The sequence below is a fragment of the Rana temporaria genome, chromosome 3, assembly GCF_905171775.1.
Source record: "Rana temporaria chromosome 3, aRanTem1.1, whole genome shotgun sequence".
NCBI classification, from domain to species: Eukaryota; Metazoa; Chordata; class Amphibia; order Anura; family Ranidae; genus Rana; species Rana temporaria.
Genome location: NC_053491.1, coordinates 315,263,068 through 315,282,278, shown reverse-complemented (window position 1 = coordinate 315,282,278; position 19,211 = coordinate 315,263,068). Strand labels below are relative to the sequence as shown.

Genomic DNA, 19,211 nt, shown 5'->3' with positions numbered 1-19,211 from the left:
AATTAAATTCAAATTGCTTTACTGGAATATTGAATGTTTTGTTCTAGTCATGTGACCACCACAGCACCAATCAGGGCTGTGCAGACACAGACTCATCCTGTAGAGAGCATACTCCCATATCATCGGACAGTGCTGCCTATCTATGATGTTCATCCTTGATGTGCCCATTTTCAACCGCTTTCTAGTGAGTGCATATGTTTTAAAGTTTCTTATTCCTAATACTACACTCAGATTGGCGCTGCTTTGTTTATCTTTTTGTTCCTACTACCAGAGTAAGTAAGTACTTCTGCTCTATTGCCAGCGGCCTTTCTTGTGTGGACTTCTTCACCTCCATCAACACCCAGGATTCATTGACTCTTAAACACTTCATTACTGGGCACTTAAACCCCCTTCCTGCCCAGATCAATTTTCAGCTTTCAGCGCTGACGCATTTTGAATGACAATTGCGCGGTCATACAATGCTTTACCCAAATTATATTTTTATCATAATTTTTTTCCCACAAATAGAGCTTTCTTTTGGTGGTATTTGATCACCTCTGCGGTTTTAATTTTTTGCGCTATATACAAAAAAAATAAATTTTTTACTTTTTGTTATAATAATATCCCATTTTTTAAAAAATTTTCCTCAGTTTAGGCCGATACGTATTCTTCTACATATTTTTTGTATATTTTGTGTATGATTTTTTTAAATTTTTTTATTTTTTACTAGTAATGGTGGCGAACTGCGATTTTTTTTTGTCAGGCCTGCGATATTGTGGCGGACATATCGGACACTTTTGACACTATTTTGGGACCATTCACATTTACACAGCGAACAGTGCTATAAAAATGCATTGATTACGGTATAAATGTGACTGGCAGTGAAGGGGGCGAGGAAGGGGTTAAATGTGTAAACTGGGAGTGATTCTAACTGTGTGTGGAGGGGGACTGACTGGGGGAGGTGACCGATGCTGTGTCCCTATGTACAAGGGACACAGCATCGGTCTCCTCTCTCCCTGACAAGACAGGGAGCTCTGTGTTTACACACAGAGCTCCACGTCCCTGCTGTCACCGCCGATCGCGGCCACAAGGCACACGCATCGGCTTCTCAGCGATGTTCCGGGCACAGTTTTTCCCCTCTGCGCGCCCCCAGCGGCGTGCGCGGGGAATGCAGATAGAAGGACGTCCAGGGACGTCCACCCGGCACTTGAGAGCCGCGCTGTGGATGTCTTTAATCTACAGCGCGGGTCTCAAGTGGTTAATGAATTTTCATTTTCATTTCAATTACATTTTAATTCATTTTTAATTAATTCTTTTTAATTCGAATTTTTAAGATGTAATTTTTTAACTATTCATGTTCCCATCCTTTTTTTTGTTTTAAATGATTTTTTCCTTGATATCTCTTCCTTTTCCCTTATATACACAATCCTTCTTTTTTGTCCAAGGATTAATTCTCCCCTAACTGTATCACCGCTTAGGGAGTGCCTTGGCGCGACAATAATATTGTTGTTTTACTCATCATCAGAGTAAGAAGCCCCTCCCAAAGATCCTTGAAGATGTCAAAGAACAGGGAAATGTCACATGACCACAAAACAGCGCTGAATGAATAAGGTACTTAGAGGATTAAAAAAAAATACAGTGGCATGATATATATGATTTATGTGAATGAATTAAAACAATTAACACTTTTCTGTTTAGTATCATTTTAAGTATCTGGCTTTTATTGCTGTCTGTGTCCTGGGAAAATCTTTAATTTCTGTAGTCACTGGGACAGGACACAGATAGCAATAAAATCACTTTTTTGCTATGACAGAAATTTAGAAAAAGTCACCCAAAGGCAGAAACAGACTGAAAATAATATCTGGCAGGGGTTCTAATCCATCCCCTCTGCATTAAGACTTTTCTCTATTTAGAATAAAATAGCATAAATTCCAGATTAAGTGCTGATTCGTATCTGCAGGGAGCCATAAGCAGAAGTTAAATGTAATAACTTTCAGGAATTGTGATTAGTTGGTTTTGATTATTGCTCATAAGAATTAGCAATTAAAACTAAGAGCTTATTATGTAACAAGTCCAACTGTTCTTTAACATTTGTTTTTCAGAGATGATAAGCATCATGTTGAATGTAAATGTTGCTGAAAAGGAGACTTACCTATTAACCCTGACCAAATATATTTGATAGTTACGCCCTTAGAATGACAACTTTCAATTATTTTTCCACAAACATAAAATATTTGTCTATACAGTAGTTAAGTATACATAATATTGTTTATTTAATAAATATTGTCAATCACTAGTGATATGCCACTATAACTTAAAGGGGTGTAAAGGTAAAACGTTTTTAGCCAATATTTGATCTTTGTGCAATATAGATAGTGAATATAGTTGTTTTTTCTGCTTAAAATATTTAGTTACCTGTTAAATAACTATGCTATTTCTCCACTTCCTCGTTCCCTCTCTTGAGTCTCTCCTCAACTTTCAGAGCGCGTTGTCTAAAGCTACGTCACGGCCATCAAAGGAACTACATTTTCCTTGAGGCTTAGCAGCATCGTGCATGCACAGTGCCGCTTTTTCGGCATGTCACATAAGAAGGAACGAGCATAGTTCTTGTTTCTCTTTCTGGCTTGGATGAGTACACGCCGACCGTTTAAAACGCCCATTCCCACCTCCCCAGCATGCCCATAGCATAAAGAAACAAATAATACAATAACAAGGCACGGGAGGCAGAGCTTCAGCATCTTTGACACGTCCGCGGATCTCCTGCCTCTCGTGACTGTGAACGTGCCTGTGAACGTTCACAGCATCTCCCCACAGGGATGTAGTCCCAAGGGGGGGGGGGAGCATGCTGACTAACGCCCAGCCAAAATGGCTCGGAATTTGGGGGGCAAGCTTACTGAGGAGGAACAGGAAGTGAGAAATTCAGACAGAGAAAAAAACATTTAGAAGGGAAATCGAAGGGAAAGGTAAGTGAACCAACAATGCACTAGCTTAAAGGAACTATTTAGAAAATAAAAAACAAACCTTTTCAACCCCTTTAAACCACCTATAAAGAAAAGCGTTTTTCTTCTGCTTACTGCTTATGTATTTTTCTGAAGAACGTGATTAAATTGTAGGCTATAGTCATTTACAGTAAATCACCATGAAGTCTGGTGTTCTGTGCAATTCTAGAAACCTAGAGAGGATATGGTATGGACTAAGATCACTGGTTATATACTGGTCTAGTAACTGTGGTATTATCATGAGAAAAAAAATACTGTAACTCTTCAACTTACAAAATAATTAAAATAAAATAAAATATTAAATTATTAGAGACCTCCTCTTATTTGCCAAGACTGTAGGGTCAATACAACCTTTGTAACAAACATATATCCAGCAAGCAAGGCTGGTATAAATATGACAGTGTTAACAAGGTCCAAATAAGTATTGAGTATTGAATGGACGCCTTTAATAATAAGGATCAGGACGAACAACACCCAGGTGCACTTGACATCCGTGGAGACAACCACCACATGGAGAGCAGCCTACCAGATCGCAGATAAAGACAGCAATGTATGATAATCCAACAGCGAATGAACCCAGGGTGTTTCAAAGCCACAGTACGGTTGTCATCAAATCATAGAGACTCAGATCCATATCATGCAATTGATCCGTGGGTCATAAATGTAATTGAAAAAAACCGGACCATAGCGTAATAACGTTTAAAAAGCATGTTTAATAAGTATAAAATCTTACTCACAGACATCCGTGAATTGCGAGCATGTATACAAACAAATGCTGGCCGGCACAATAGGAGCCCTTCCTCCTTGCGTTGAATGCAGTGACGTCACTGGGGATTGAAATGTATGACAAAACGCTTTACAGACGCGTTTTGTCATAAATTTCAATCCCCATTGAAAAGGTAAAATTTATGACGAAATGCATCTGAGACGGCGTGCAGTGACATCACCGCGTTCAACGCAAGGAGAAAGGGCTCCTATTGTGCCGGCCGGCATTTGTTTGTATACATGCTTGCAATTCATGGATGTCTGTGAGTAAGATTTTTTTACACCTGTTTTTTTCTTGTATTATTTATAACAAACATATCTGCACCATTCTTAAAGAATGCAGACTAATTAAATATCAGAGTTTTAACATACCTGCAAAATAAGACTGCCATCAGCTATAGGGTCTCTTTTGTTTTCATGACCAATTCCTGAATCATCCGCATCAATTAGTATATCTACAGGAACAACCGGAACACACTGCTGAGTTTTTAGGTAAGCAAATTCCTTGTCCATTGAATCCAGAGTTGGGCAAACATTGTATGTGTAGGGCAGCTGCAATGTTCCATTGTTAAACTGGGAAATAAATCTGGGATCTACAGTATGATATAATTGTGTATCCACAGGGCCAAAGTAAGGCAACGATTTGGACTCTCTGCATTTGGAGACCACAGCGACTATCACAGTCAATACAAACATAAAAGTAATCAAGGACAAGGCGATTACCAGGTACATTTGTAAGTTTGACTGAGAGTCCACTTTGCTTGGATGTTTGTTCATTTCAGGAATTATCTGCTGGAAATTATCAGCAATCACCAGGTTTAGAGTCACAGAAGCAGACAGAGGTGGGTAACCATTGTCTTTTACTATGACCACAACTTTATGTTTTAAAGAATCTCCATCATGAAAAACCTTTGATGTTTTGATCTCCCCAGTGTACTGATCAATAGTAAAAAAAAGAGATGGCTCAGAAACTTGCAAAAAATAAGACAACCAGGAATTGTGTCCAGAATCCGCATCCACTGCAACCACTTTAGATACTATGGAACCTTGTTCAGATGACCAAGGCACCATCTCAAAGACAGGACCCTCACTGTCCCTTGGTGGGTATAGGATGACTGGTGGGTTATCATTCTGGTCTACCACATGAATTTTTAGAGTTGTGCTGCTGTTCAGCGATGGAAAACCATTGTCTTTAGCAATAACCTGAATGTTGAATTCTCTGTGTTGCTCGTAATCAAATGATTTTTGCGCATAAATGACTCCGGTCACTGGATTTATAGATACAAGCAAGGATGTGGAATCTTTGTTACTTATTATAAAGTAAGTCAGTTTTGCATTTTCTTCACTGTCAATATCTTTTGCTTGAACATGGAATATGGAAGCTCCTGGTAAATTATTTTCTGGTACAAATGCAGTATAAATCAACTTCTCAAACATAGGTGCATTGTCATTAACATCCGCCAAGTACAAATAAACGACTTTCACAGAAGACAAAAGAGGAGAACCCTTGTCAGATGCTTGAATGGTGATGTTATAGGATGATAATTTTTCTCTGTCCAGAAAATCTTTGGTAACAATTTTATAAAAGTTACTGGTAGATGACACTAATTGAAATGGAATATCTCCAATGATTTGACACTGAACAGCTCCATTTTCTCCCAAGTCTTTATCACGGACTGCAATCAGTGCCACCACAGTGCCAGGTGTTGTGTCTTCAGGAATAGGAGAAGACAGGGAGGTGAGGGTTATCTCAGGAACATTGTCATTCTCATCCAAAATCTCTATTAAAACTTTGGCATGGGCAGCCAGGCCCCCTCCATCCATGGCTTGTACAGATATTTCATAGTGTTTTTTCATTTCATAATCTAAATGTCCCTTTGTTCTAATGTCTCCGTTCTTGTGATTAATTGTAAACATCTGGATAATATTATCTGCCAGTGTATTAAATGAATATGTAATCTGTGCATTTACTCCTTCATCCTCATCAGTTGCCCTGACTTGCAAAACTGAGGAATTCAAAGGAATATTTTCCTTAATGCTTATTTTATATAGTTCTTGGGTAAATATAGGTATATTATCATTTATATCAATGATGGCAATCTTAATCAGTATGCTCCCTGTTTTTACAGGATTTCCTCCATCGGAAGCTGATAGAATCAGTTCATAGTAATTTTGTGTCTCTCGGTCTAGAGGCTTTTCTAGAACCAGCTCAGGAAATATACTGCCATCAGAGCTGATCCTTTCTCTTAAGACAAAGTGCTCATTTGGACTCAGCTTGTAGCTTCTCAGTGTATTAATTCCTATATCCAAATCCTCAGCTTTCTGCAAAAAAAACTTTGCTCCCGGTGAAGCATATTCACTTATTTCTAATCTAATTGTCTCATAGAGGAATCTTGGTGGATTGTCATTTATATCTTGAATTTGAATCCTAACATTAAACACATTTAAAGGATTCTCAGCCACAGCATCAAAGGTCAGGACACAATCAGCTGCAGCCCCACACAGTGTCTCTCTGTCTATCCTCTCTGCAATAAAAAGGTCTCCATTCTCCAGATTGATACTGAAATATTTTTCAGAAACATCAGACACAATACGGAGTTTTCTTGCTGTGATATCCTTCATATTCATTCCAAGATCTTTCACTAAATCACCAACAACCGAACCTTTCCTCATTTCTTCTACAATGGAATAATGAATCTGAGCAGAGACAGAATGACACAACCAGGAAAATAATGAAATCACTACTTGCCATCTGATTTCCAGGGGTGATTGTTGTTGATGCATTTTCAAGACAGCTTTTTCTTCTGTTGTTGGAAATATATGAAAGGAATTCCCTGTAGAATGTATAATCCTTAATTGAATTCAAAGTCCAGAATATCTTCTTCTTTGTTAGACCTGAAGCACTCCCATCTCATGCAGAAATGCTCTATATCTACTCTTGCAGTTGTACTGCCTGTCTCATAGAGGCATGCATCTCTCACATCCTTCGCTTATTGGTTGAACAGCGGCGCTCTGAGGTGGAAATGGGATACTACAACATTTTAGAGATATTTTCATAAATACAATTTAACATTTAGGAAATTCATTCATGAAAAAGGATAAAAAAAAAATTAAAATGTAATCCGTCTACATCAGTTTATATATCCATCTTCAGTTCAATCCAGTTCAGTTTAAATCAGTAAATATCTTATTTCCACGTGTCTGTTTTTTGAGTTGTTGAAGAAAAAAGTCATAGGCGGACAAAAGTATAAACAAACATATGTTTATAAGGGATAGAATTTTTTTCTGCGGACATAACTGACTTGGATGCGAACAAATGTAAGTGGACGTACCGCTGTTTACTTCTGTGGTCTCATAGACATTCTGAATCCATCTAAAAACCTAATCCAGGCTGAATGCCCTAATTACTGAATCTTTTATAGTGAACTGCCTATTTTTAAATATATTTAACAAAAGGAACCCCTTTGGACAAGGATAAGATACAGCCAAAATACTACTGATTTTCTTTCCTCATAACTATTGTATCAATTGCATCAATTTGCAGCTTTTGAAAAACATTTATCTTCCTGTATAGGTCATGTAATGCATTTTTGTATTTTTTTTGTCAAAAAACAAGAAGGGTCAAGGTGACTTGTATTTTTGTCATAAATGAAGATATTCATGTCAAACTTTAGGAACGTAAATAATCTGCTTATCCCCGTTATCCACACAGTTCACCAGGCCATACAGTAGATGTTACAAGGAAGCTAACTGCCATGGACAGTTCCAGGTGGTAGAGTTATGTCCCTGGAAATTGACCTACTTAACAGCTGATGTATTCTTTCAGAAAAGTGGCAGTTTTATTGTTGTCCGCATTCTCCACCAAAAAAACAAAAACCAAAGAAAGAAAAGTGACAGTTTGGATATTAGACCCCTTTCACACTGGGGCGTTTTTCGGGCGTTTTTTAGGCGCTTTGGCTTTAAAAAAAGCCTGTAAAGCGCCTGAAAGAAGCCTCATCTGCAATCCCAATGTGAAAGCCCAAGTGCTTTCAGAGGCCTTTCACACTGCCAGCGCCCGAAAAACGCTGGTAAAGCGCTGCTAAGACCCCTTTCACACTGAGGCGCTTTTCAGGCGCTTTGGCGTTAAAAAAAGCTTCCTCAATGGGAAGGGGGCTTTAGGAGCGGTGTATTAACCGCTCCTAAAGCGCTGCAAAGAAGCTGCATGCAGGACCTTTTTTTGACGCCCTGCCAGCTCAGCGCCTCAGTGTGAAAGCACTCAGGCTTTCACATTGGGATTGCAGATGCAGCTTCTTTCAGGCACTTTTTTTTAACGCTAAGACCACCTTCACACTGGGGTGTTTTTCAGGCGCTTTAGTGTGAAAGCACTCGAGCTTTCACATTGGGATTGCAGATGCAGCTTCTTTCAGGCGTTTTACAGGCGCTTTTTTTAACGCTAAAGCGCTTGAAAAATGCCCCAGTGTGAAAGGGCCCTTAGTGTACCTAAATGAACTGAAAGCACATGGCTTTTCAGCGTAGTTAAAACATGACAATTCTTATTGCATTAACCTCCCTGGTATGATTCTTTCTGGTTTTAGGTGCTGAAAGCGGTACCATTATTTTGCAAGGAAATTTGGCGTTTCAAATTGTAGGCCTGTAATTCTTAGGAATAACTCACTTAAATCTGTCCAAACAAGAGTCTAGTAGACATCTTGGGTATGATAAAGTTTAAAAAACAAAATCATAAATTATAATATAATAAATAACTATAAATAATTATAACAAATAATAATATAATTATAATAAAATTATTCAATAATGTAATCAAATCAAAAACACTGAAATTTGCTCAGTTGCAGAATTGTCGCTGTCATTACTTTTTTTTTTTATGATGAATTTCCCCACAAATCGCTATCGCTCAATTCTTCAAGTGATTATAATTTATTATCGCTGTTTTCTAGCTGCTCTAAAGCCACTTTTGACATAAAGGGACACTTTTTGGTTGCTAAGGACAATCTACAGTTTGCAGGCAGAAAGAACAGTTTTTATTATACAAAAGTACATGTAGGACACTGGGCAGACCACTAGGAACAAAGGGGGTGTGTTTTTTTACATACAGTACTGTAATCTATAAGGTTACAGTATACTGTATGTAATGTGTTTATTTACTTTTTTGAATTTGGCGCCGTTCTCCGCCCCCGTGCGTCGTAACATCGCAGGGAACAGAGATCGGCGACACACAGGGACACTGTGTGAATCGAGCAAGGACGCTGCTCGCTCACACAGCGGAGAGGCATTGCAGGATCCAGGGACAAGGTAATTAACTTTGCCTGTGGCTGCTGCGAGGCGAGCCTGAGGCTCGGGGATACCGCTTTTGGTAATGAAATCTTACCCCGAGCCAGACTCTGGAATACCGCCAGGGGGGTTAACAGTTCAGAATTAATTCATTGATTTCAAAAATGTAAATTTAAGGTAGAGCTGTACTGTATATGCAAAGAAAATGGTAAATACCTCTCCTCCTCTGCTGCTCACACCACCAAACACAACTTCAATAAGCATGAATCACCTTCTGAAGTTATTTCCGAGACCAACACTTCCAGGGGTGTCAGTCTTCTGTGCTCCCATTGCACTCAGTGGTTCCTCCTGAATACCCCATGTCACTATAGTACACAGCAGTGGTGCAGGAGTCAACAGAAGGAAACATTGAATGCACCAGGGAGCACAGAGTGATTGCCCTTCACTGGAGTGGTGTTTGGTGGCATTGGAAGTGGAAAAGGTAGGTATTTATTTAAAGTTCAATTTCTGTAACAGCAATGCTTTAAAAGGCATCATGTTATAGTTTAATGTTTTGGAAATTACCATTCCATTTCAAACGTCAGCTGCTCTAATGTAAAATTGACAACCTGGAGGCATTCTGTACACAATTGGTGTACAGAACTATCGTAGGAATGTAATTTCCTACCTGTGTGATTTTCTCACAGATTTTCACAGACGTATCATTAAGCTACAAGTTAACTTTTAGGCACTTCTTGCAATAGGAATTTCAGTTTTGGTGAGATATTCCTCAAGGGTTACAAACTTCTAAAGAGATGCATATACGGTAGCTTTTCTCATTAGTAATGATTAAGCACAGATCAGATGTGTGAAACGCGTCTACGTGACTAACACCTGGTGTCCCTGGTGTATTTTGACTGTCTACAATAAAAGGCATTTTTGGAAACTTTGGATGTGCAGCCATTTCTTCTTTTTCTCAAGATTTTCTCATTAGAACACTAAGAATACACAGGCGATGGACCAGTCACTCCCATTCTGCACAAGAAAAGGTGAATCAAAGTGGCTATTTTTTAGAATAATTAAATTAGTACTCAATATACATTGATCACCCAGAGTTTTTATTTTTTAATCAACAAAAGTGAAGTTACTCTATAGCTTTATGTATCTACAACACCATGCCCCATAGTTATAATATCACACATATGCTTCAGAAGAAGATCCACTGCCATTGGTCTGTGTGCTATCAGAGTGTTACTGGTAACAACACATCATATTACAGTTGTAGAGGAATCTGAACATCATAACAGGATGTGTTACTTGTAGCAAAAAAATAAAATAGGGCTCCTTTCCTGCAATAGTGCAGTGGCATCACAACGCCAATTTACAAGGTAATATTGTGTCAATCAAGGTGAAACCACAGAAAATATAACTCACACAGAGCAATAATGCTGTATTACAAAATCTAGAATTATATTGTGACACTGGGGAGAGAACAGTGTCATTGTATAAGTGCTGCTGTGATTCCCTTTTATCTAATGGTGCCATGCTACAAGAGTAGGAGTAGTGCAATTCAATCAAGAGTCACAACTAAGCTACTTTAACTTTTGAAAAATTAAGATTTTAACTTTTGCACATTTAAGTGTTGTATATCACACACACATGCCTGTACTTGCATACACACTAATGCTGCGTACACACTGTTTAAATTTTTGATGGAAAAAGTCAGATGGGAGCTTTTCATTGGATATTCCGACTGTGTGTATGCCCCATCAGACTTTTTCCGTTGGAATTTCCGACGGACTTAGATAGAGAGCAGGTTCTCAACTTTTCAGACTGAAAAAAATCCTATCGGAAAATCCATTCGTCTGTATGGAATTCCGACGGGAAAAAAACATGCATGCTCGGAAACAATTCAACGCATGCTTGGATGCATTGAACTTCTTTTTCTATAAGGCTCTGTCATAAACAGACTGACACTAAACATCCAAGTACGATTTTTTTTGAATATATAGATGAACAAATGTCATATCTGACAAAAGAAATAAGACATAATTAAATTCATAAAAAACAATATTCCCTGATATTTATATACTGTATATAATATTGTATTACTGGTATATATGCCTTTGTATGTGCCACTGGAGAAAAAAAAGTCATGCCACTTGAGTCAAAGCCATGCTATCAGTGCAGGCAGAATAAATGCAAAATATAAATACATGAAACCATATTTCGAAACTAGGAATGTAATTTTCCAAATCCAGGGTAGTAACACTGAAAACAGTTAGAGGAATCACAAAATTCAAATGCATTTCATGCATGATACACTGATACAAATAATTAGATGGTCTCCAAAAGTATACAGAGTCAAAGCAATGGATCCTGTCATGTTACCAAAGTTCTACTATATTAATCAAACTATAAAGCAAAAAACAACCAGTTCAATTTCCTTCTATACACCCTCCCCGGTTTTTGAGATTTTAGCTGCCACAATAAAGTGATTCCACTACACTCCACAAAAATAAATAAAGAAAGCTAAATGGTGTAGCGCAACCGCTAATACACCTGTGAATCAAATCTCATTATGTAGTGAACAAAAGCAGTGTACTAATTAGCACATCAATTTGCATCAATCTCTATATGACAAGAATAATAAAGTACGGTAAGTATAACTGTGCAGTGATACAAATAAAATAAAAAGAATGTACAAAATGAAAATAATAATCTGTTTGTAAAGTTAAATTGAATGATTCACCACCAAGTGACAAATCTTGCAATATTCAGTGTTACCCTCACTCGTGCTCCACTAGCTGCTCACCTCAAAGTCATGACCCCTGCATTACCAGTCAGGTCACAACAAGCAGTGTTCCCCTCCAGGCGACTCAATGATGGAAATATGGTGTCCTCAAACCTCTAAATCTTATCTAGCTCAGTGTTAACCTCCAAGTGATCTCATATACATATAGCGATGGGAATAAAATACAGCCAATCTAGTGTACTCTGTATAAAATATTTATTGAGCTACTCACAATAAAAAGCACTTATAGCGGAGGTCCACCTAAAAAAAATATTAAAAGCCAGCAGCTACAAATACTGCAGCTGCTAACTTTTAATAACCTGTCCAAGGTGCCCGCGATGTCGGCAGCCGAAGCCGAGCGATCACTCATCTCTAGGCTGCACCCGCCACAGTCAGGAAGTGAAGCTTTGCGGCTTCACTGCCCAGTTCCCTACTGCGCACGCGCTGTGCATCCTCACTGGTCCCCGCTACGTTCTGGGACCTGTGTGTTTCCCAGAACACCACAGCGGGGGGCGTGACTCCTGCAGGATTCTATACCCAGAAGTGGGTGCAAATACCTGTATTATACAGGTATCTGTACCCCATCCCCCCCTGAAAGGTGCCAAATGTGACACCGGAGGAGGGGAGGGTTTCGAAAAGCGGAGGTTCACTTTTTGTGTGGACCTCCGCTTTAAGCCAAGCTAGCTGTATTTTGCATGTATTGAACATCAGTTGCAGATAGAGATGGTCATGTGATGACTCATTCTCCAGGCTGCATCCCCTATACACGTTACGTCCGAGGGGTGTGGACTTCGTCAGTAGGAGTCCTAAGGGCTACGATGATCTAACCCAGGTGAGAAACTTCCTATGTTGAAAACTGCTGTCATTGTAAGGGCTCTTTCACACGGTTTTTCATCCATCCGTGGACGGATGAAAAAGGGACATACATTGGTCCCTATGAGATCTCGCCCGGTGCCAAAATCCTCCGATTCTGCAGACGGAGAAAAACCCTATTTTTCCATCCGTCTGTGGATCGGATCAGGTGAACACGGACAGACGGTCCGTGTTCATCCGATCACCCCATAGAGGAGCGCAGAGAAAAGACAGGGCGGTCCCTGCACAGTGTGAGGGGAATGTCCTGTCATCTGCCGGTTCAGCAGGGATCAACGGAGCGATCCCCAGTGAGCAAGAGGAGGTTCACGGGGTGGATCAGTGATGAAAGAGCCCTAAGTATGCTGCCAAGTCAAAAGTACTTTCATTGCTCAAAGTGATTGATTATCACCCCCTCTCTCTAAAGCTTTACTTTGCATCATTACATTCACTGAAACTAAGAACATCTTACCATAAATATAGACAAATGGATGACTCACAGAGGTGGGAAAGGCAGGCTACTGGCACCTTTAGCCATGTTCTATAGATAAATTTGACCCTGACAATGTATTTCTAGAGGCTTTCATTACTGAATGTTAATTAGAGTGGCAAAAGGCTACCACAAAAACACAATGAGGAGTTATACCACTCTTTGAATTGTACAGATTAGTGTGATCTAAAGCGTTGGCGTTGATTTACTAAAGGCAAATAGACTGTGCACTGAGCAGTTGCTTCAGAGCTTAGTTAATGAGCAGAAGCTCTACTGACCTCCATCATCCAGTCGTGTGCAAGCAAAAAATGTCCTTGCATGTGACCGGGTATTCTTTGCAAAATTAAGTTTTACCTCTTTACTAAACTCTGGAGCAACTGCTCTTGCATCTGCACAGGCACATTTCATTGATGCTTCAGAGATCACAGACTTTTTCTGTTAAAATACACAAAGCAATTTAGGTACAAAAAAAATGGGGAAAGTTAAGGAAAGTATGGAAACGATTATTTAGCTTACTAAAGAAAAATATAATTTTCATATCGTTAATTTATATAAAAACATTTTCACATATACCATTTGCAAGTGGTCCTCTATGCAAGATGTATCCCCCTTCTACTAGATCTTAACACTGAAAGCATAAAGCTTGTGATGAACTTTATTTTTTGAAAGTATAACATACTTTTTTTTATTTCATGGATGCATCCTGTAATAGTTACTTGCTAAATAAAGACTGTATGCAAATAATGAAAATATTTTTAGATGTAAAAAAAAAATTGGCTTACTTTCAGGCCAAGTGGAGTTAATAGCTTTTGGTTACAAGTTCTTATTATTTGACCAATATAATTTATAATAAACACATATGATCCCTTTTGTTATTAACAGTCAAACTGATTTTTCCTGAAACATACCTGAGAAGAAATGTTTTCTGCAAGCAAGGAATCCTTTGAGCTTTCATTTCCAATCCCTGAATCATCAGCATCAATGAGATGATCCACTGGAACATTTGGTTGAGGACTAAGGAAACCAAAGTCATTTTTCCTTGAATCCAGTGATACACAAACATCATATGAGTAAGGCAACTGCAGAGTTCCATTTTTAAACTGAGATATAAATCTAGGATCAACTGTTGGATACAGGTTTGTACTCACAGATTCAAATCGGGAGGAATATTTGGACTCTCTGCATTTGGAGATGATGGCAATTATCACAGTCAACATAAACAAAAATGATATCAATGCCAAGCCTATTACCAAATAGATTTGTAAATTTGACTGGGAGTCCAGTTTGCTTGACTGATTGCTCATATCAGGGATCACCTTCTGAAAACTATCAGCAACCACAAGGTTTAGAGTGGCAGAGGCAGAGAGAGGTGGGAAGCCATTGTCTTTTACTATAACAACAACTTTATGTTTTAAAGCATTTCTTTCTTGAAAAACATGTGATGTTCTGATCTCCCCAGTATGTTGATCAATAGTGAAAAGTGATGGCTCTGAAGACTGTAAAGAATAAGTCAACCAGGCATTGTGTCCAGAATCTGCATCCACTGCGACCACTTTAGATACTAAAGAACCTTGTTCAGAAGACCAAGGCACCATTTCAAAGAAAGGGCTACCACTGTTTGTTGGTGGATATAAGATGATTGGTGGATTATCATTCTGGTCTACCACAAGAATCCTTAGAGATGTGCTTGAATTCAGAGGTGGAGAGCCGCTGTCTTTGGCAACAATCTGTACAACAAATTCTTTGTGTTGCTCATAATCAAATGACTTTTGTGCATAAATTACCCCAGACACCTGATTAATAGATACATACAATGGTATAGGATCCTTCCCATCGATGTTGCTTTTTACAGAGTAAGTCAGTTTTGCATTTTCTAAACTGTCAATATCTTTTGCTTGAATACTGAATATTGAAACTCCTGGCAAATTGTTTTCTGGTACAAATACAGTATATGCTAATTTCTCAAAGGCAGGTGCATTGTCATTGACATCTGACAAGTCCAGTTGGATCATTTTTACAGAAGACAGAGGAGGAGAACCTTTGTCGGTGGCTTGAATAGTGATATTGTAGGATGAAGTTTTTTCTCTGTCAAGGTAGCCTTTTGTGACAATTTTATAAAAGTTGCTTGCTGAGGATATCAGCTGAAAGGGTACATCACCTATAACTTGACACTGTACTTCTCCATTTTGTCCTGAGTCCTTATCACGGACTGCAATCAGTGACACCACTGTTCCTGGTGCAGTGTCCTCAGGAACAGGTGACGATAAGGAGGTTATGGATATTACAGGAACATTATCATTTTCATCCAATATTTCTATCAAAACTTTGGCATTAGAGACTAGGCCTCCTCCATCTTTGGCTTCCACTGTAAACTCATAGTATTTAGTGACTTCATAATCTAAATGTTCTTTTGTTTTAATTTCTCCATTGTTGGGATTGATAGTAAAAGCCTGACGAATATTATTCAACACTGTATCAAATGAATATGTAATTTGTGCATTTACGCCTTCATCTGCATCACTTGCACAGACCTGAAAAACTGTTGAATTTAATGGCACACTTTCTTTAACCTCCACTTTGTATATATTCTTGGTAAAAACAGGAGCATTGTCGTTAAAATCAACAACAGATATCTGTATTAAAGTAGTGCCTGTCTGTGCTTGAATTCCACCATCAAAAGCAATTAGAGTAAGTTCATAGCTGCTTTGGGCCTCGCGATCCAAGGGCTTTTCTAGAACCAGTTCCGGGAATGCAATACCATCTGTGTTTGTCTGCTCTCCCAGAACAAAATGCTGATTTACACTGAGTCTGTAGCCTTTCAGGGAATTGATGCCAATATCCAAATCTATCGCACTTTTGAGAGTAAATTTTGCCCCTGGTAATGTATGCTCACTCATTTGCAATACAGTTCTGTCCTGCATAAATGTTGGTGGATTGTCATTTATATCTTGAATTTCAATTTTAACATTGAAAATATTTAAAGGATTCTCAGCCACAGCATCAAACGTCAGGACACAATCAGCTGCAGCTCCACACAGTGTCTCCCTGTCTATTCTCTCTGCAATAGATATGTCTCCATTCTTTGGATTCATATGGAAATATTTTTCAGATACATCAGAGACAATACGTAGTTTTCTTGCTAAGAGATCATTTACATTCATTCCAAGATCTTTTGCTAAATTCCCAACAACTGAACCTTTTCTCGTTTCTTCTACAATGGAATAATGAATCTGAGCATAGACTGAATGACACAGCCAGACAAATAAAAATGCTACTTGCCATTTGATTCCTTTAGGTCTTTGGTGCATTCTCAAGGCAGATATCTCTTTCTTTGTTGGTTATATATGGGTGAAACTCCTTGATTTATATATGATCCAGTTAGATATCAGCAAAACATAAGCTTTCTTCTTTATGAGACCTGCAGCATTCACATCCCATGCAGAAATAGTGTGTATATCTTTTTTCAATTGTGGACTGCCTGACTAACAGAAATGTCTCTGGATCCCCAACATATTTTCCTTATTGGTGGACAGCGGCGCTTTGAGGTGAAAGTAAGGAACTACAATACCTCAGAATCGTATCTTCTATATAGTAAATGATGTTTGCTTCATATTTTATTTTTAACCAGAATTGTAGTTGAAGATGCGCAGCTAAATGTACATGCTGCTATAACACTTCTACATCTTGGTTGTAATAGTGATTTTTGTTTTTACTCAGCTATTTCTTTGAGCAAGGTACAGGTAATTGCAATGCACACTTCTCAGTGCTAGGTTTTTTTGCTATGAGTGAGCACAGTGCATGTGCACATAATACAATTGCATTGTGTACAATCTACAAAACAAATTTATCCTGACTGTAACTTGTGTTATGGCTCTATTTTTAATCCCTGGATATATTACTTATTAATCCATAGTACCCGTGGAACAAAACAACTGCCTTTTTGAAGGATATAATTACCAAAACTGTGTGGGCATACATCTGTACACCTCAGTGTTGGCAGTGATTCCTGAGTACTGGTGAAGTGATTCAGTCTGGCTATACTACAGAGACAAACATCAGGGACAAAACTCTACCTGTATTCATAGCGTTTAGATAATTAAACCCATTCATTGCAAATGACTATGCATCAGTCTAAGTTTTAGGAATATCTCCTGTGCTGCATCCCTGGAGACTGACAGTCTATGTACCTGAAATGTAAAAAATCACAATAATGCTTGGCATGACAGATTTCAATGCATATTTCATTATATTGTTTGGTGTGAAATATTATGAGGGTCTAAATGTTGTAGAGGTCTCAAAGGCTGTGGCCTTAGGCTGGACTGCCAGGGGTGGCATCAATACCCAGACAAACTTTACCTCTGATCTTTTTAGTTGGAATGTTGTTACTGCTCTTAAAGAGGAAGCAAACCCCAGACTTTTTCCCTTTTTTTTTTTACATATTAACATCCAACAATGTATTGATAAGCCTTACACGTTTAAAGGTGAGAAAAACAAGGTTTGGAAGTACCTTTTTTATCTTTTATAAAAAATCTTATTCCTGGTATCTTTAGTAATGATTGCTGGCTCAGGTGCAGACATCATTTCCGCACTTCATTCCCTTCATGTCGAAATCTTGCGAATGCGCAATCACGTTTAAACCAAGCCTCTATCTAGAACAGCTGCTTCCTATGAACATCTCTGTGCTGCTATAGTTCACTCTTCCTGTGTGACGTCTTATACAACAATGAGAGAAACAGGAAGGAGAGGAGGAGGGCACAGTATCGCGAGGCTTCCTCTGTGCTGTTCTCAATGGAAGAAAATAACCCAGCATGCTGAAGATAGTGAAACAGCACACATAGCGTGCCGTTTAAGAAGCTACGAACTGCACATGCGCCAGTGACGTCACTACAGTTTGCAGGCTGGATTATGAAGAAACAGAAAGAGTAAGTAAAATTTCACAGACAACGATTATCTGCCAGTACTATGTCGATTGTAATGAGCCATAAGTGAAAGTGGTGAGTTTACAACCACTTTTGGTAGCATTGCATGTTTTTGTAAAAACTAACAATTCTACTCTGTGAAATACATCTAGGGCCAAACAGAAAACAGGGGGACAGGGTGCTTACTAGATTTAATTTATTTGCTGCTTGTCAGAAGCTGCTATCAGTTTTAGTGCTTTACTAATGCAGTTAATTTTACCCCTTAACATCCACACAGTCCTGATCTGATCTGAAGGTAAAAGTCTAAAGCCTCGTACACACGGCCGAGGAACTCGACGTGCCAAACACATCGAGTTCCTCGGCCAGTTCAGCACTGAAGCCGCCGAGGAGCTCGGCGGGACGAGAGCTCCCATAGAACAACGAGGAAATAGAGAACATGTTCTCTATTTCCTCGTCGAGCTCCTCGTCGGCTTCCTCGGCTGAAAGTGTACACACGACCAGTTTCCTCGGCAGAATTCAGCCAGAAACTCGGTCGGAAGCTGAATTCTGCCGAGGAAACTGGTCGTGTGTACGGGGCCTCATACGCATAGGGGGAGTTGTTGAAGGCAGGCAGTTGTAGGGCAAATTGGAATATGCTATGTGGGTATAGTGTTTATAAACAAAGACAACATAGTACTGTACAAAGCCAAAACTAAAAGAAAAAAAAAGCATAAAAGAGAAATCTAGCTTTGTAATAAAAAGGTCACATCAACAATGGCATTAGACAATGGGCCAGATCTATTGATACGCCGCGTAACTGCTAGGTTGCTCCGGCGTATCTTTGTTTTGTATCCACAAAACAAGATACACCTGAAGGTGGGCTAGATCCGACTGGCGTACGTCTTAGTACTCCGTCGGATCTAAGGTGCATATTTACGCTGGCCCAGGTGGCGCATCCGTAGATTTCACACTTGAAAAATCCTAGGACAATGGTTTGTCATGTGTGTTTTGGTGTATTTTCATGCATTTACACATGTTATGATGTGTTCCACATGAAAAAATGCAGCAGGTTGTACCTTTGATGAAAGCACTTGAACTGACCACATTGGTATGAACTAGGGCCATTGTAATACAGTGCAATTACAGTACATGCATTCTGGATGCATTTTAAAAATGCACTGGAAAGC

The 19,211-nt window shown here is 38.9% G+C and overlaps 1 protein-coding gene across 16 annotated transcripts in view; it reads right to left on the bottom strand.

The window, feature by feature from the left end:
* LOC120932477 (protocadherin gamma-B2-like) overlaps positions 1-19,211 on the bottom strand; it is a 353,457-nt gene that overhangs the window by 129,990 nt on the left and 204,256 nt on the right. Inside the window, exon 1 of one of the 16 annotated variants that reach the window (XM_040344869.1) lies at positions 14,035-18,329. The exons of 13 other annotated variants lie outside the window; for them this stretch is intronic. In XM_040344869.1, the coding sequence (XP_040200803.1) occupies positions 14,035-16,434 (2,400 nt within the window). In that variant the 5' untranslated portion in view covers positions 16,435-18,329. Of the gene's footprint in view, positions 1-4,115; positions 7,598-14,034; positions 18,330-19,211 lie in introns of those variants that run through there. 2 more of the 16 variants (XM_040344864.1, XM_040344860.1) reach the window with 2 other exon arrangements.